The sequence below is a fragment of the Cetorhinus maximus genome, chromosome 24 (assembly GCF_964194155.1).
Source record: "Cetorhinus maximus chromosome 24, sCetMax3.hap1.1, whole genome shotgun sequence".
Classification (NCBI taxonomy): domain Eukaryota; kingdom Metazoa; phylum Chordata; class Chondrichthyes; order Lamniformes; family Cetorhinidae; genus Cetorhinus; species Cetorhinus maximus.
Genome location: NC_135902.1, coordinates 30,712,235 through 30,732,270, shown reverse-complemented (window position 1 = coordinate 30,732,270; position 20,036 = coordinate 30,712,235). Strand labels below are relative to the sequence as shown.

The 20,036-nt window shown below is 44.1% G+C and overlaps 1 protein-coding gene across 1 annotated transcript in view; it reads left to right on the top strand.

Moving 5' to 3' along the window:
* The first annotated feature begins 3,797 nt into the window (after positions 1-3,797).
* Positions 3,798-20,036, top strand: part of LOC144667642 (ectonucleotide pyrophosphatase/phosphodiesterase family member 7-like) — a 48,864-nt gene continuing 32,625 nt past the window's right edge. Inside the window, exon 1 of the mRNA XM_078529117.1 lies at positions 3,798-3,945. Within this exon, the coding sequence (XP_078385243.1) occupies positions 3,798-3,945 (148 nt within the window). The remainder of the gene's footprint in view (positions 3,946-20,036) is intronic.

The following is a 20,036-nucleotide window of genomic DNA, read 5'->3' as shown; positions in this document are numbered from 1 at the left end:
CAGTTTAACCTCAATGGTGGGAAAACTTATAGAAATGATAATCTGAGACAAAATTAAGTCACTGGGAGAAATATGGTTTAACTAAGAGTGAATTAGGGTAATGCGGTTGATCCAGGGTAATGCGGTTGATCCAGTGTACATGGACTAGTGAAGGTATTTGATAAAATGCCAAATAGCAGTCTTGTCAGCAAAGTTAAAGCCCGTGGAATAAAAAGTACAATAACAACATGAGTAAGAAGTTGGCTGAGTGACAGGGAACAAAGGGTAATGGTGAATGGTTGGTTTTTGGACTGGAAGAAGGTATAGAGTGTGGTTCTGATATTAGAATCCCTGCTTTTCTTGAAGTATATTAATGACTTTGCCCTGGGAGTACAAGTACAATTTCAAAATTTGCGACTGACACAAAAGTTTGGAAGCGTAGTGAACTGTCAGGAGAATAATAATAGACTTCAAGAGGACAAGGGCAAGATGGCAGAAGGGGTGAACATAATGCAGAGAAGTGCGAAGTGATATATTTTTGTAGAAAGAACAAAAAATATAAAATAAAGAATACAATTCTAGAAGGAATGCAGAAATGGGGAGACCTGGGAGCATATCTCTTTTTGGCACCAATAAACCAGTGAAGTACCCCACGTGAAAGGGACAGTACTAACCCTCTGTATCGAAAACAAAACTTTAAAGGAAATGTAAATTAAAATGTGATTTCCAGTGTCGACGACACACTCCAACACCCCCAAATGCTCACCAGCCATGGAAGGCCTCAAGCTTACTGGCGGACACTGCATGCCTCATCGCCAGGGACACACGTGCAAGGGCACAAGCACAGAAGAGAGGCACACAGTCAGGCTGAATGACCCCCTCGACCACTCACTGCCTTGACCAGTCATTGACCACCTTGGCCAGGGTATATGTTCACAAATCGTTGAAGGTGGCAGGAAGGTTGAGAAAACAGTTAATAAGGCAGATAGGATCTTAGGCTTTATAAATAGAAGCAAAGAGTACAAAAACTAAGGCAGTTATGGTGAACCTTTATAAAACACTAGTTCAGCTTCAACTGAAGTATTGTGTTCAATTCTGGGCACCATACTTTAGGAAGGATATGAAGGCATTAGAGAAGGTGCAAAAAAGATTTATGAGAATAGTTCCAAGGATGAGGGACTTCAGTTACATGGATAGATTGGTGAAGATGGGGCTGTTCTCTTTACAGAAGAGAAAGTTGAGAAGAGATTTGATAGAAATATTCAAAATCCTGAAGGGTCAAGGTAGAGTAGATAGGGAGAAACTGTTCCCATTGCTGGAAGGTTCAAGAACCAGAGAAGTTAATTAGTTGGCAAAAGAACCAAAAGCAGTTTGAGGAAAACATTTCTGCAGCCAGTGGTTAGGATATGGGTTGTACTGCCTGAAGAGTGTGGCTCAATCAGGGCTTTCAAAGGGGAATTGGATAATTAACTGAACAGAAAACATTTGCAGAGCCACAGAGAAAGAGTGAGGGAGTGGGATTTGCTGAATTGCTCTTTCAGAGAGCTGGCATGGACAGGATGGGCTGAATAGCCTCCTTATGTGCTGTAACCATTCTAAATTTCTGTTTTGTTTTTCCCAAAATGCAAGGACATGTGAGGTCGCCCAGGGATGGGCTGGCGAGTTTGTCCCAAGGGGACAAGACTCTGTTCCATTGGTCATAAGTGAACTCTCAACCCACTCTTTGAACTCCCCAAGGTCTCCAAGGAGGACTTGTCCTCTTCCAAATTACTGGGAGTTGGCAGGGTCACTGGGAGAAATGCAGCATCCAGGAGGAGAAGACCATCACCCACCTGGTTTGGTCTGGAGAAACGAGACAAGCCACTGGCTGCCATGCTTTTCATGAGAGCATGAGACTCCTAACTGGAGATGGAAACCCACTGCTGATCAATTGGTCAGTCCCAGGTACTGTTGTATAAGGGTGTTCAGCATAGCAGCGGTTAATGTGGAACTGGAGAACAGTACCACCCACATTATGATGTAGAGAGTCAACATAACAGTAGACAGGAGACAGAGTGGTGCAGAAAGAGTCTGACAGAAGTCAACAAAAGGATAGCACCTATGGAGGGCTATACCTTGGCAATATGTACAGGGTTGTGTGTTAACAATGAAATGGTTTATGTTCAACCACACAAGCCTCCAGACCTCTTAGTGAGACACCTAACAACCTTTCAACATTTTGGCAGCTAACGAACAAACCCATAACCTCATGGAAGCTGGCAAAGGAACCCAGAATCTCAAGGCATGAGAAACAAAAGGAACTGAAGCCTGACCTGCATGAAGTACACCTAATTTGAAGACATAGCGGGAGATGGTCTAAACAGGAGCTCCATTGCAGTCGTGGAGGCTGAAAGGCAGAAGAAAAATCCACTGTGCAGCTAAATGACGTCACCAGAGCACGTGGAGGACCATTTCCAGGCCTGATCAAATGCAGAATCAAAGGACCTAGCCAGATCACAAAAAGGGAGAGCAAAATTCAGAAAAAAATTAAACTAACCTTTTAAAAATAATCAGGCCACAAATTAGGCAGAGCAGTAGCAGCAGTGTGTACCAGCTACAAGATGCACTGCAGGAATTCACCAAAGCTCCTTAGACAGCACCTTCCAAACCCATGACCACTATCACCAAGAAGGACAAGGGCAGCAGATAGGTGGGAACACCACCACCTGGAAGTTCCCCTCCAAGTCACACACCAACCTGACTTAGAAATATATCGCTGTTCCTTCACCGTCACTGGGTCAAAATCCTGGAACTGCCTCCCTAACAGCACTGTGGGTGTACCCACACCAAATGGACTGCAGCGCTTCAAGGCAGCAGCTCACAATCACCTTCTCAAGAGCAACTAGGGATGGGCAATAAATGCTGGCCCAGCCAGCGAAGCCCACATCCCATGAATGAATTTAAAAAAAACAATTGTTTAACCAGCACAGATGGAAGAGCGTAGCTGAGTCCAGAGTTGGTGCCATACCACGTAGCAGCCGAGCTCGAATGAATGGAAACAAGACTTCTTAAAACAGCAGCCAGAGCCCCAAATCACATTCCTATTGAGTTTTTATGCTTGAGAAACCAATCAGCTGGCCCAAACGGCTTGTTTTGAAGATCTCCTGCAAAATCAATTAGTTTGAAGAATTGGGCCCCTGGTTGCTGCAGGAGCCTGGCAAAATCTAACAAGCGCAAGAAGAAGAGAGAAGAGAATGATTGCTGCAGCGCCATTTTGAAAAAAAATTAAAGCTGTACTCCCCTGTTCTTAAAAACAATCATAGATAGTAAATTAGAACTACCAGACCAATTTAAGCTCATGCAAGGGCCAAACCAGGCATAAAATTCAGCATCATGGAGAAGAAAATTCAGGAGCACATCAGGATTAAGTAGGAAATCAGAGAAATGCAAGTTAATACATTCTTGTACTTATTTGCTGACAAAGTAATCATAAGACTAGGTATAGATGAATCCTCAACCACATTTGGTGAAATATTAAAAGCCTTTGACAAGTATTTTAAATGCCAAGTTGTGGATAGCACAGACCTTTAAAAAAGGTGTAGAACACCCCCAATAAAGTGCCATTAGGGCAAAGAGACCCAAGGCAATGGAGACAATACTCAAACAAAACACAAGATAATCACAGACCAAGTCAGCACAATAAAGTGCACGAGCCAAAGAGTTTAGTTCAGAGGAAAGAAGAGGTTGAGAACTGGCCAAAAGGCTTAACTATAGAGCTTTTTGAAAATGCCAACACAGTACCCAAACTGCAACAGCAGGTGGCAGTGCAAAGTGAGCAGATGACTGTGAATGAACAAAAGTTATCTGATGTAACCCAAAAGCAACTAAACCTGCAAAAAGAAAATGAAGCTGTACCACAAGAAAATGTCTATATGAAAGCTGAGTTGGAAGAACTCAACCAGAAGTACAAGCTAGGCACAAGAGCAGGCAAAAAATATAATAAAAGAAGCCACGGCCTTAAAAGAATCAAAAATAGCCCTGGAAATTCATGAGGAGTTAAAAAGGATATTAAATAATACTTCAGAAAAAGCTGCATTTGAACTATCAGTGGTGACAAAACAATGTACTGAAGTGTAACATGAGTTGTCAAGAGGTCAACAAGGAAATAAACAGTTGGGAGAACAGTTGATTGTCCATCACTATCAAATGCAAAAGGAGTGCCTAATTCTTTAGCAGCATGAAGAAATTGAACAGCAGAATGGACGAATAGCAGAAAAAAGTCAAGAAGACTCTGGTGAATTATAAGAAAATTCAAAACAAAGCAATTGAGCTTCACAAAAGAAAAGGAAAACCTGTTGAAGGGTTTTCATACTATACAAGAATACCTTAGGTCAAAGTTTATTCCTCTGGAAAATTATGAAAGAAGCTCACAGAATCACAGAATCTCTACAGGGCAGAAGGTGGCCATTCAGCCCATCGAGTCTTCATGGGCTCTCACTCCCCTGCCTTATCCCCATAACCTTGCAAATTATTTTCAGATAGCAAACCAATTCCCTTTTGAATACCTCAGTCGAACCTGCCTCCTCCACCCTCTCAGGAAGTTCGTTCCAGACCCCAACCACTTTCTTGGCTAAATGTTCTTTCCTCACATCATTATTATTCTTTTGCCAATTAATTTGAATCTGTGCCCTCTAGTTCTTGATGCTCTCTTGAGTGGGAACAGTTTCTCATGATTTACCCTGTCCATGCCCCTCAGGATCTTGAATGCCTCTATCAAGTTTATTCTCAGCCTTCTTTTCTCCAAGGAAAACAGTACCAACCTCTCCAATCTATCCTCAAAGCTACAGTTCTTTATCCCTGGAATCATTCTTGTGAATCTCCTCTGTACTCTCTCCAATGCCTTCACATCTTTCCTCAAGTATGGCGCCCAGAGCAGTACTCCAGATGAGGCCTAACTAGTTCTTATACAAGTTCAACATGACCTCCTTACTCTTGGACTCTTCACTCTGAAAGAACTGAAGAACCAGTTGGCAGAGAAAACTCAGCAATGTTCAAATTTTCCAGGGGGAAACCAAGAGGTACAGGGAAGAAATTGAAGAGCGGAAGAGCCAGCTGAATGGAAAAGGTAAGACATTGAAAGGAAAAAAACCATGGAGCTTTCCAAGCTGCAAGCGGATAATGAAGCCGCGAGTAGCACAATTACAGAACTCAAACAAGTTAAGGCTTCACCTGGCCAACAGTGAAATCAAAATGAAGGACAAGGACAGAGCTCTGCTACAGTTGGAGAAAGAAAAGGCAGAAATATGATCAGGAAATGTCAATCTGATGCTGAAAATCAAGGAACTAGAAGGAAAAGCACTGGATACCTCAAACTTACTGAGAACCATTAAGTTGTTCAAAAATGACATGGCTGAAATGAAAATCAAGAACCTAGAATGTCAAGAAAAAGTTGAACAGTTGCAAGAGAAAGCAGAAGTTCTCACAAAGTAGCGTGAAGAGCCTCAGAAACAACCAGTGGAAGTAAAATTTAAATATGTGGGCTTGAAGGAAAGCACAGAGGAATTAGGCTCTGCTAAGGAAAACTATTCAGTGTCGAGAACCAACTTTCACATACGGAAGATGAGTTTGTTAATGAAAAATTAAAACTTAGAACAATAGAAAAGCTACAGCACAGAGGAGACCATTCGGCCCATCTTGTCCATGCCAGCCCGAGGACACCCAGGTGCCCTTTCTAATCCCACCTTCCTGCACCCGGCCCATAGCCCTGCAGCTTACAGCATTTAAGGTGCAGATCCAGGTACTTCTTAAAAGAGTTTAGAGTTTCTGCCTCTACCACCAACTTGGGCAGCGAATTCCAGACACCCACTACCCTCTGCATAAAAAAGTTCTTCCTCATGTCCCCCCTACACCTTCTGCCACTTATCTTTAATCTATGTCCCTTGGTTCTAGAATTCTCTAGAATGACCATCAAGTATCAGAAGTCTCTAAGTATCATGAAAAATACCTGGAACAGGGAAAGAATTGCTGATGAATCAGAACAGTTGGTTGAATGCAGAATTAACAACCAAAGCTGATGAAATGTTGGAAACTCATCAGAAAAGAGCAAAGAAATTCTTGAACTTTGATCCAATCTGTAGAATATGAAAGATGAGATGCACAATACGGAAGAGCAGCAGCCACACGAGTGGTATTCGCCACTGACAGGGTGCTGCCATCAAGCCAAAAAAATGTTCTGCCTATTACACAATCATTAATGTGGCATATGAGTTTAAATGCCAGTGTGGTGCTAGGTATGTAGGCTGTATGCCCCAAAGATTGGCAGGTCGTATCAAACAGCATGTCCCAGCTGTTGTTTGCAACAGGCAAGGTACAGACCATACCCAACCAACCCGTGCTTGCAAAACTCAATGCAGTATCCAATATTAGATGTGATTCCGCAATTGGACAACATCCTCAGTGTGCTAAGAATTACACTGACAACCAGTTTGAGACTGGCAGTCGGACTCGCAGTGTGGCGCATTTGCGTGTACTGGAAGCTACATATATTAATACATGGGGCCCTGTTCTTTGCAGACAGAAAGAACATGTACACACGTTGCACTTGTTTCAGCTAAACAAAATAAGTGACAGCCATTTGCTGACACATTCCTCAGGGCAATGCCTTGACCAATCAGGGTCAAGCTGCCTGGTTTAAATTTCAAACAATGCTTGGCAGTTAACTGTCAGTCACCATCACTGGTGCATTCTCCATGGCAATGCCTCTACCAATCAGAGTCCACTTGCCAACCAATCAGCATTCTTTTCACATACAGTATAAATTGTTGTTTTCCCCTTATATTGGTATTCTTGCAAACTGTCCTGGTGTGTGCAAGACGAAAAGCTTCGGCATGTCTATCTTTTCAGCAATACGACATTGGTATACTGGTAGGAGTACACAGGGTGCTGGTAGATCTGGAAGATGGTGCACAAGAAGTTTGGGAACCTCTGTCATAGATGATTACGACTGTTATTGGATATTTGCTGTAATCCTGATGTTACAAAGAGAATGGGATATATTGAACATGCCCTTGAACTATTCTTGATTTCAACAATTGTTCAACCCATCGGAGAGATCAAACCTTATTCACTAAATAAATATCAGCTAAAAAGGGTGATTAAGAGATAATGTTCAAAATTATTCCCTCTTGAATCCAAAATTTTAATACTGAAACCAATTTGGTAATTAAAACAATTACACAAAGTTATCAGAGTGGATAAATCCAACATGATGGTGCCAGCTCCAAGCTTATCTGATGCTTCAGAAATCTCATTGCACTCTGTGATTGATAGATTATAGAAAGAGTATATTAAATATTTTCAAAGTAAACACAAACGAGCTGTTTTGATAGAAGTGCAAAGGCTAATGAGAAATTAAAAGTATTGTTCTCACTTTTGAAATATGTCAGTCCTATTGCCCAGCTCTGTAAGGAGTTGTTTAATTGTAATTGTTTGACTCACTGGCAGATTGCAAAAGGAGGTAGCTACCCATGGGCAACAATTTATTAGGCTAAGTGTGATTGCATTCATCACATTAGAAGCTGTTTGTGAAGGCACTGAACTTCAATGTCAGGCTTTTGACGATACTGAACAACAGAAATACTCTCATTGTAGCTACATTTGATAGTCTCATGCCCTAAGAATAAGAAATGCTTTCATCATTTTTAAATCAAAGGCGATAAACAATGTATGAAATTTATAGAGATGTTCTGAAATAAGTCATACAAAATGCTGGTGCATGCTAGCTCAATCTGCTGGCAGTGATAATGTCACAGTTCTGGTTAAAACGACTTTATTAATAGCATCTGAATTACAGCTTACTTAGATATAAATAGAGGCTTATAGTGGTGAAGTAGTTCACATTTTAATCCAACATGACCAGTAATTTCTACAGGGGGAGCTTGATGATAGAAGAACATAAAAAACAAAATTGGATTATGTTCATTTTATGGAGGTAACGTTGTGGGTCCTACAAGGGCAGGGCTCCTTTGAAAAAGCAGAAAGCTTTTACTTTTTGTTTAAAGAAGGTTTGCAAAGTGAGCAAATTTTTGTGACTGGGAGAACAAATAGCCCTGCTGCTTCTCTCCTGCCTCAGTCCCATCCTCAACCTCCTCTTAATACATAGGCCTACAGGTTCCCTCTCTGCCTCCCATGGCATCCTCCATAGGGCTTATCCAGGCACAGCCTCCTTACAGGTGGAAACCCTAACTGCCCCATCATATTCTCTTACCAACCATGCTGCCCACACTCCTGCTGGAGGCTGATCTTTCCTACTTCCTACCCGCCCTTCTCACCCCTCCCAATGATGACATTGTGGACCCTGTTTCTGGATCAACTCCCATCACCTCTCTCTGCATCTCCCTGTAGAATGTGCACTCACTTGCCCACAAGGCCCTTGCCATCTTTGAGTTTATTGTGGGTGATTGCATCATGAGAGTACATTGTCATCATGGCCTTGATGGAAACCTGCCTGAGGGTTGATGACACCTTTTCCCTTAATGAAGCCTTCCTGCCTAGCTAAACTATTCAGAACTTGCCTCAACCAGACCTTATCATCAACTAACATCATGGTCTGACCTCCTACTCCTTTAGCGCCTTCTCTTCCTTTCAGCATCTCATCTTGTTCGAATGCCCTCACCTCATTTAAAATTCTCATTCTTTATTACACACCCAAGTAACATGACAATATTCTCACCAAGATATATTCAACTGCTGCACCAAGCAATTTCTCATCCTTGGTGGTTTCAACCTCCATTTCAACTCATCATGCTCTCTCTCCTCAAAGCTAACTGCTCTGCCCAGATACCCCCGTAATCTCCCCCTCTATAAACTCCAAACCCATATTCAAGGCAGCCCCCTTAACCTGGCTACTCCTATCTTCTCAATCACGGATAAGGCAATCTCTGATTACTTACTTGTATTGTTCTTTACCCACACCCCCTTGGAACTCTACTTCCTTCTGTGTCCATACATGGAAAATATTTCACTTACAACTGCAATTGCAAAATCCTGACTGTCTAGCCTTTGGCCCTCCACTCACCACAATATTTTTGCAGCTATCGATCTGCTTACCACAAAGTCACTAATGCCGTCCGATGTGATTGTGACAAAGGTACACTTTCCTGCCTTGTCCTTTTCAACCTGTCATGGCTGACCACATCATCATCCTCCAACACCTCTCCACTGTCATCCAGCTCGGTGGATGCACTTACCTGGTTCCATTCTTATCTATCCAGTCATAGCCAGAGATTCACCTTCAATGGTTTCCCTTCCCTCTCCTGCATCATTATCTCTGGTGTTCCCCAAGGAACTATCCTTGGACCCCTCCTATTTCTCATCTACTGCCCCTTGGCGACACCATGCGAAACAAGGACACTGCTGATACCAGCTCTATCTCACCATTTCCTCTCTTAACCCCTCCACTGTCTCTAAATTACCCCACTGCTTATCCAACATCCAGTACTGGATGAGAAGAAATTAGTTCTAACTAAATATTGGAAAGACCAAAACCATTGTCTACGTTCCCCGCCACAACCTCTGTCCCCTAGCAACTGACTCCATCCCTCTCCCTGGGAACTAAACCTAGAAAAAAAAAGGGAAATACTTTAAGAATAATGTTATGTTAAACAAACACGAATTGTAAATCTTTGTGCTTTGTTATTTTGTGTCCCTGCTACAAGGTCAGTTCTGTTGCCGTTGACTTCGTTCCTCTCCCTGGCAACTATCTGAGGTTGAATCAGACTGTTCGCAATCTTGGTGTCACATTTGACCCTGAGGTGAGCTTCCAACAGCAGATTCGTGTCAACGCTAAGACCGCCTATTTCCATCACCGTAACGTCACCTGACCCCACCTACCTCAGCTCATCTACAACTGAAGCCCTCATTCAGTATTTTGTTACCTCTGGAGTTGACTATTCCAATGCACTCCTGGTTAGCCTCCCCCCAATTTGCCCTCTGTGAACTCTGCATCTATGACCTAACTTGCATCAAGTCCCACATCACCCCTGGACTTGCTAATCTACAATGGCTCCTGGGTAAGCAATGCCTCGATTTTAAAATTTTCATCCTTGTTTACAAGTTCCTCCATGGACTTACCCCTCCCTATTCCTAATCTCCTTCAGCCTTAAAAACCCTCCCAAGGTATCTGCATTCTTCCAATTCTGGCCTCAAGCATCCCTGAGTTTAATTGCTCTACTGCAAAGGCCCTAAGCTCTGGAATTCCCTGCCTAAACCCCTCCATTTCAATACCTCACTTTCCACCTTTGAGAAACTCCTTAACACCTCTTTTTACCAAGCTTTTGATCATCTGCCTAATATCTCCTTCTGCCACTTGGTGTCAAATTTTGTTTGATAATGCCCCTTTGAAGCCTCTTGGAATGTTTTACTATGATAAAGGCGCTATGTAAATATTTGTTGTTGTTGCAAAGATGAAGTTAATGTTGGCTGTACAGTAACAGAATGCAAATTATATACACAAACCTGAACTTTTATATGAAGGGGCCTCTCAATTCATATCAGAATTGAGGTTATCTATTGTCCACATTCACATAAAATGTCTATAGCCACCATCGTATTTCCACCTCTGGTCTTTCAGTTTATGAATCAATAAATCTTAGGCTTGCTGCCTGATGTAGTGTTTTTATAACTGGAAGTGAAGGCTATCCTACACGGTAACACTATTCTCTGGTGCCTCACCAGCTTTGTCTAAATCAAAATATTTCCATTTTCTGACACAGATACTGGTTTTCAAAACAATGTAGGTCATATTCAAGAGGTCAGGAGATTAAAATCTCAATTAATGAATGCAGCTGACACAAGTGTCAGACTAAGTGCCAAACATTCACTTGTTAATGGTGTTGAGTCCCATCAGGCTATATGTTTAATATTAATGACTCATTCACAAATCAGATTAAAATGGCAGTCCCATTGGTGTCAGCTAAGCGATGACCACTGGAAACTCTACTCTATTGATTATAATCCATGGATTTTGCTATTACCACCAAATCTGAAGAGACAATTCGCGGTATGTGCACTAAATTTCCAGGTTGCAAACAATGAACCGGATACCACCATTGAGATATAATATTTTTTATTTTAATGGATGAGCATAACCAGACCACAAGCAACAATATTGTAACACTGGGAAGTTATGCAGCAGCAAAAGCAGTCTAGAGATTCAGATCAGAGTTTAACTGGAAATTATGTATTTTCTGCCCTTGCTTCCTTCAGTCTTGGTGAAAGTGATCCAAAAGGAAAGGAAAAGCAGCTGCATGAAGACATCATACTACGTGGTAACTTTAAACAGCCATTTTCCAACAATTGAATGACAAGGATAGAAAGACTGACCTGCTAGCTCGATACACAGGCAATATTACAGACTTTGGAACTAATCCAATGTTACCTTTATATTTGCTGACACCAAATAAACCTGATGTACAGTCACACCTGGGAAGACATGCAGGGCAGTAATCTAATCAATGTTATAAATTTTACAGCTGCAATTTGAGAATCAAATGAATGTGGAGATAACAGCAGTTGTACCCTTTCTAAAAGCTGGTTTTGAAAAGGAGAGCCAAATCTCCCAGTCTCTGAATCATCAGAGACCAGGTTTACAACCGAAGATGCACATTGGGCTCTTGTGGAAATCGCAAAACACTGAACTATGTGGGAATTGCCAGGAAGTTTCAACTTCTGATGGGTAATTTCCCCACTCCCTGGGACCCTCTGTGAATGTCTCCAACTCTGAGTTAGAGTCAGAGACTTTGAACAAGTCTGCAGTACTTAGTTGGGTAGTTACAAAGAAAATGTTAGACAGTTTAAAACCAAGTCTAACATCTGGGTAACTCCAGAACTTTCTCCCCAATCACCCCCACAACCCACAGACTAACCCCCAACCCCCACCCCAACTGGACTTACCACCCCAGTTGGACCCAACCGCCCACCTAACTACCCCATGAACACCCAACTACCCCCCACCGACTCAACCCAACTACCCCATGTCCATCCACTATCCCCCCGACCCAACCCGATTACCCCATGACCATCCGACTAACCCATCCCCGACCCAACCTGACCATCCCACCACCGACCTGACCCAAATACCCCTTCAACCTGACTACCTCCCCCAGTTACGCCCCCCCCACCCCCACCCCGCAAACCAACCTGACTACCTCACCCAGGCCAATATTTTTGAAAGCTAAGAAACTTAAAATGTGAATATTTTTAAACAAACTTCAGAAGTAATGCCATAAAACAGGTATCAAGTCATATTAAACTATTGATATTTACAATATATTATATTTAATAATATGAAATGACATCCAGAGAGGAGCTTTCCATCCCATAACCATGGCCGTGGACTTTTGAAAAGTAGTTGTGGAGAAGGAAGACATCTTCATATCACATTTTATCAGCAATTCTTTGAGATAGATGGCATCTGCCTGCTCCTCATTCCACCACTTGCCTGCTTGCTGGTGACCTTCCATTGGGTCCTCTGACCTCCCAAAATTCCACTCTTGCTCATTGATGTCATTGGAGCTGAATTCAAATGAACTTAGAACATACGAACATAAGAACTAGGAGCAAGGGTAGGTAATTCAGCCCCTCAAGCCTGCCCCACCATTCATTACAATCATGGCTGATCTCATTTCGGCCTCAACTCCAATTTCCCGCTTTCTCCCCATAACCTTTCAACCCATTACCAATTAAAAATCTATCTATCCCCTCCTTAAATTTATTCAGCGTCCCGGCATCCACTGCACTCTGAGGTTGTGAATTCCACAGATTCACGACCCTTTGAGAAAAGTAATTCCTCCTCATCCCTGATTTAAATCTGCCACCCTTTAGCCTAAAACCAAGGCTTTTTGTTCTAGAATGCCCCAGAAGGGGAAATATCCGCTCCACATCTACTTTGTCTATCCCCTTTAGCATCTTATATACCTCAATTAGATCTCCTCTCATCCTTCTAAACTCTAGCGAGTATAGGCCTAATAAGACAAGCCCCGCATCTCTGGAATCAATCTAGTGAACCTCCTTTGAACCGCCTCCAATGCAACTACATCCTTCCTCAAGTAAGGGGACCAAAACTGCGCACAGGACTCCAGGTGCGGTCTCACCAATGCCTTGTACAGTTGCAACAACACTTGCCTATTTTTATACTCTATTCCTTTAGCAATAAATGCCAAAATTCCATTTGCCTTCCTTATTAGCTGCTGTATATGCATACTAGCTTTCAGCGATTCATGCACAAGGACATCCCGATCCCTCTGCACTGAAGCATTCTGAAGTTTCTCTCCATTTAAATAATAAGTTGCCTTATGCGGCTTCCACCTGCATTAAGTAAGAGGTGGTCTAACTGCAGTGAGCATTTAAAATAGTGACCAGCGGAAGATGGAAAGGCAAATTTTAAATTCAATTTTAAATTCAATTTTTAAAGGCATCCTATCAGGCATTGTGGGCTAAAATGAACAAATTGTGCACATTTGTTTTCTTAGTTCTATGAATTATATTGGTCAGTTTAACAAGGTATCACCAGCGTGTAATCTTTCTCAGTAACGAGTTTCTCAAAAGCAATTTGAAAGCTTAATGTTGCTGACGTTATCATTTTCTACAGTAAAGTTCACATCCATCAATTGGTTTATGAGAGGTGCAAGGTTTGGTTGCAATTTCTTTTTATCAGAATTTTCTTATCGCATGCAAGATACTGCAAGGCTAATAATGTACTAGTTCTCTCAAAACAAACATGGCAGTACAATGTATCTTCAGGTGCAGTAGTTCCATGCCTTAGGTGGTCAACTTTTCCCTCTGTACACAACATACTTCACATTTTCTCCAGTTTCTTCTAGTTCATTGGTGCAGCAGCTTAAGTCTGGAACAACATTTAATTGGATCTATTACCTTAAAGCTTTTTTACTAAGCTTAAATCTATATTCCAAATCCCTCCCTGCTGTTAAATTGATATAAAATGATAGTTTATGACATTGCCATATTGTAATTATCTTGACTAACCTAATGATTCAAATCTTTTTATCAGATCTGGGCAGTTTTCTCATGGATTTGTCCATCAATTCCTTGCTGGAAAGGATTGTCTTCAAACTCTGCACAAAACCCTGTGCCAAGTTGGCAGCAGAATTCACCATGCTCTTGACATAGACTGCAGGCTTTCTGGGAGGCTTCCCAATGCGCCAAGCATTTCATTGAGCATACCTGTTGTGTAGTTCGACTCATTGAAGTCATCATCTGCGTCCTTTACAGCAGAGCCCCATTATTACCTCACCCTTCAGTGAGCTGGCATCTGTGCAGCTCAAATCCCCTCCCCTGGCTACAGATTCAGATGTTAAGTTAGTCTCAAAAATATATTCAGTGTCCCTATCAGAGTTGGTGGCTGCAAGTGACGATATGTGCAGCACTGCCTTCCTGCTCTGCTACCACTACCTGGCCAGGTTGCAGCTCTTGGGATCTGAAAGGAGAATGACCCAAGGGTAGGATTATGCAGATGGGAGGGGGGTCAGTAAGAGGTGCATGCTTATACCATCTATCGTTTGTTAATCAGAAGGGAGTGTAGGATGAGGGGGAAGGGGGTTGGGAGAAGGAGGGTTAGGTATGAGGATACCAACATTTTCTATGGTTTCCTTCCTGTCACTGGTCATGGTTTTAGCGATGGTGATTGGTGATCACCGTCTTCTCCATTGGGATAAGGACATGCAGCCACTCGCATCAACTACGCCTGCTGCCTCCAGCTATATGCCAACTTATCCTGCTAGAGAGTGTGAGTGCGTCAGTGAGTGTGATGCAAAGTGTTTGGCTGATCTGCCTACTTCTGAGCCATGAAAGCTATTGTGTGCAAGTTGTAAGATGTGGGTGTGAGGCTTGCAGCATTGCTACATGTGTGAGGGTGAAATGAGTCTATGGAATGTTAGGTATGAAACGTGATTGATAGGGATTGTTAATAGGTGAGTGATGGGGGTGGTGGTGGTGTATTGAGCAATATCTGACACAAGTGGTGCAGTTGGTGGGATATGGGGCGGAATTGTTCAGTCCTGTTGGCAGCGGGTGTCATGACAGGCGTGAGCGGACTATACGACGAGAAGGCCAAAAATCACTTTTACAGCGTCGTGAGGCCAGTTTGCAATTTTCCGCTTCACTTGTCAATGAGGGGTCAGGGGGCCACATTTCCCACCACCACACATCAGGAATCTAATTTCAATACTTTAGCATCTCATTAGAAGCCCTTCTCACCAGAATCATCCCCCCCACGCTGGATCTTCTGGGCACGACCATGCGATTGCGCGCCAACATGCTTCACAACTGTACTAAGTGTCATGCACCTGGCGGGCTGCACTTCACTCGATTTGTTTGCCTACCTTGCTTCAGGCAACACTCACGCTTATCAGTGCCAGGCTTCGCAGGCAGCACCACATCACTTTTAGGAGGGCACACGGGCAGGTCTCTACCTACCAGACCAGCCATAAGGCAGGGGTGGCTTTTCAATGGCTGCAGGGCTGGGGCTTGCTTGGCGCAGGGGAAGAAATGTCCTCAGGCAAGAGAAGAGGCTGCAGGATAAAGGCAGTACTGGGGAAGGGGGTATCCCAGGGTGTGTGTGGGGCACAAGTTGATCTGTGCAAGTGGCTTCAAGATGGTGAGGACTGAGGAAGCAGTCTCCAGAGCAGATGAGGCCAGATGGAGATGTGAGGGTGTGTGTGAGAGAGTGAGTGGTGATGTCCCTTGAGCTGGCAGTGAGTGAGATGCTAGTGAATGTGTGATGACCTTGGAGTGTTAGAGTTTAGAATAATGAGATGGTTGACTTACCCTGGTGGCATGGATTAGGTCATTCATCCTCTTTCTGCACTGGATGGGCAACCTCTTCTGTGCAGCATTGGCACTGACCACCACTGCCACCACCTCCCAAGTCAGAGTGGTGGGATTGCTGAACCTCCTGTGGCCAGAGTGGGGATGGAGGACATCACTGCAGGCCTCTAAAAGGTATTCCAGTGATGGGTCACTGAACTCTTCTTGGCTTTCAGCGCCATGTCTTCACTGGTGCAGACCTGGGCTGCAGGCAATGAGAACTGTGCACGGCTGCAGTTTAGAAATGGTACCTGGAGTGAGGAAATGGTGAGGTGACAGCATGACCAGCAATTCAGAGGCTGTCCCCCACGACACAGCGAGTTTCCTGTGGCTGCATAATTAATGAGGCTGGGAGCGGTCAACATAGCACAAAAACCCGCTATGGTGACCAGCGGGCAAAACATCGTTTTTCACGCCTGCTACTGCACTTAGTGCAAATCCGGGACAATTCCACCCATGGTCTTTGAAGATAAGTTGACTGACCTTGACCATTTGTGTGAGATCATTGAGTGTCTTATGGCATTGCATCCAGGTTCTTAAGACTGGAGTCCTTGCATTGACCTCCCTGGCTCTCTGGTCCTACTGCCTTTGCAAAGTTTGTCTGTGATTGACCACATCTCTCCTCCTCCCCACCTGCTCCCCCAAAGCATCCAGTGCAGCATCAGAGAACCCTGGAGCATGCATTGTCCGCTATCTCCTAGTTCATTCTCCTTCCTGCTCAGATTCTCCTCCACAAATAGTTCCAGTACCCACTCTGGCCAGAAGGCACCTCACCTTTAAGAGATGCAGGCTAGAATTAAGTGGCGCCTGCCTTGCACAACATGGGCCCCCTACTGCAGCCATTCTACAGCATGTATAGCACTGGCTGCTTGCAGCAATCACACAAACCTGCAGGCAGCACAAAGGTACCATGGTGCTTGCATCAGAAGCAGTGGGCGCAGGTTAATGATGCATTGCGATACCAGCGTCCGTTTTCTGAAACTGTCCAATTTAGTTTATTCAGGGTATTCATGGGAGGCAAGAAAAGGCCAAGATCAGCAGCCTGACCCCAAAAAAAACTAAGAAAAAGGTAAGTCATGTCTCACCATTTCAGGTCACTAATAATACTGGGATTTACACTCCAGCTTATGTCAAAAGATCTCAGCATTTCATTCAGTGAATCAATTCGGAACACGATAAGAGGCAAGAATAGTAACTATTCAGCACCAACAATGGCCCACAAATAGTGTCAATCGGTTGAGAGTGGAACACCAGGCAGACAGTAGGATTTTCTCTGTGGGCTCCAGCACCCTGTTGTTAGGCTGAAGCTGGAGTCAGAAGGCTGCGCTATGTTGGGAAAAGCCACTCACCTGTGATTTTGCCCAAAGTGGCCAATTAATAATAATAGACTTGTTGCCCAATTAGGGACGGCAGGAGGGCTCTCAAAGCCGGAGGGTCAGTTGGAAGTCCTCCAGCCTGAAAGCAGCAACTGGGTGCCATTAAAAGAAAGTAAGGAAGAGGGTGTGCCAAGATGGAGGTGCCCCCTCTACAACTTTTTCAAATTTAAATTAAAAAGTAGATCAAGCAGGTGGACCACCATTGTGTTGGGGCGGGGGCCAGCACGGGGGAAAACCCCTTCACAGGGAGGCCTAGCAAGCAGGGAGGGCCTCCATGCCTGCCTGAAGTGCTGGCCCCCAGTTTGCTGCTATACTGTTCACTGCCGCTTTCCCATCAGCCTCCGACAATAGACCTTACTAGGCCATGAATCAGTTGACTTGGCTACCTGCTGTTTGCAGGCAGTCAGCCCTGCCAACCCTGATCGATGTCCAGGGAAACGGTTCCGGGTGGGATGGAGCCAAGGAACTGGGGTGCTGGCTGGTGAAGCATAATTCTGTGCCCACCCACCCACGCGCATGCCCACCCTCCTCAGGGCCTAAAAATTCAGCCCCAGGAGTTCAGCTTTTCCTGTTCATCTTTAAGAAGCGCATGTCTTCACTGTCCACCTCAAGAACAAGAACAGGTGGACAGGACCGCAGTTTAATGTCTCTTTCAAAGGATAGCACCTCCGACAATGCAAAAACGTTCTCTGTACTGCACCGGATTAAGTGCTCAAAGCCTGGAGTTGGGCTCCAACCCAGGATCTTCTGACCCAGGGACAAGATTACACAGCTGAGCAGAGCTGATATACTCAAAACAACCTCTCTGTCTGGTAACACGTTGCTAAGTAGCTTTCCAGTATAGGTTGGTAATATAGTCGATTAACACAAGTCTCTTCTCTTTTCATGTGTTGTAATGGAGAAGGTTCAGCAGTGCTGCATTAATCCCTGTACAGAAGCTGGCTCAGTAGATTGCTTTTTTAAATGTGAGATACTTAAATGAAAACATGAAAATCCATAGTGCAGTATAGCACCAAGGTTAAAGAGCGGAGGGAGGATAGAATAAACCAAACCTCACTGTGGAACAATTAGGCTCTCTGGGTTAAAATAAAGGCAAAATGCCGCAGATGCTGGAAAACTGAAACAAAAACAAAAAAACCCGCTGAGGCTCTCTGGGTTCTCTGGGATGTCCTTCTATCTTAAAACCTGGAAAGAGAATGGCGTCACTCTCAAAGTGATTTTGGGGTGCAAGCTTTCTCTTCTAGTCATTTGCGGAATTGTTACCAAACTTCTTTAAATATCTGCAAACACGCAGTAACAAATCTCTTTCGTGGAAGACAGCTGCCCAAGATCCCCACTCTAGAATGGAGACTTGGTTGGTAAAAATCCTACAGCTCTCAGAACATAAAGAGGTATCAGATCCAAAGAGGAACAGTGACCTCCTTTATCTGAGATGAAGGGAGATTTGGGAATTCAAATTTGAGAATGGGTGGAACTACTTGTGGAATAGTGAATATAAATCAGACCAAGTGATCTAGACCAAGCTTATCCAATACACGATACTGCATGGAGGACACACACTGGGCAGGATTTTTACTGTGGCAGACAGGCCTGGGAGCGGCTGCAAAAGCCTCCCGCCGCCCGCGATCGGGCCCCGACTGCAATTTCACGCTGGCTGGCCAATTAACGACCAGCCTGCGTGAATCGCGCGCTACAACGCTCAGCGCTGCCTGGGTGGGGGCGGGAGGAGGGCGAGCGCTGAAGTCAGCGCATGCGCAGGAGTGCGCTCGGAGAAAGCTCCCTGAAGGCACAGAGCTGCCTCAGGGAGCTGAAGGTTTTTAACACGAAAAATAAACAATTGAAAAGTAAAGCAAGCATGTCCCCTCATGTGACTCTGTCTTTCGAAAGTCTTATTTTTTTAAATCACTAGTTGAAACCTCATCCCGCCCGTGGATGAAGTTTCGCAAAAAACGCAAAGGCCGCTTGGCCCATTCGCCCGCCTGCCAGCCGAACAGTTGGACGGGCAGCAAAAGATTCCATTTAATTAATTGTTTAAGGGCCTTAATGGGCCTCTTAATTGTTGGTGGGCGCGCTGCTGCCTCTTGCGCATGCCTGCCAAATGAAATATCGTGAGAGTGCGCAATGACATCGGGCGCTCGCCTGACATCATCACGCACTATTTTTCTCCCGCTGAGGGGAAAATTCTGCCTATTGTCTTCAGAAAGTACGCGTGAGACATAAGCATACATTGATATTGTAATGAAAGTCAGATAAAGCCTATAACGCAGCTTTAGGTAAAGGTCCAACTGAGCTGATTGTGAATAATTGCAATAGTGGTGAGATTTTCACTTCCAGGTGGCCAGGTGTTGTTGCTGCTGCTTTTGGGGAATTCTTTCACCGACAACAAAGAAGTAGAAACAAATCAGCCAGTCCTTTTAATGATAACAATAAACGAGCCAGATACATGACAGCACAATGAAAATGGAAATACACTGGCATTTTGGGAAGTGCTTGCACCAGCACTAGTAAAAGGTGTCAAATGCACAATCCATGGGCCAAATTTGTCGAGCGGAACATTTCCTCTCCATGTTTCCCCCCCACCCACCATCCACCAACCTTACTTTTAAACAAGTACACAGCCAAGGAGAAGAGCTGCACTAGTGCCACTGGGAGTGGAGGTGGCATGGATTGGCGCATTAGGTCATTTGTCGGCGCATGGCTGATGGGGTGTCCTGCACCTCTGGGATCTACCTCTACCTCTCTTCTGCCACATTCTTGGATTGTGCAAGTTTTCTCTTTGCCACATTTTCCATTCATCCACCTTGCCCCACCACCCCCGAC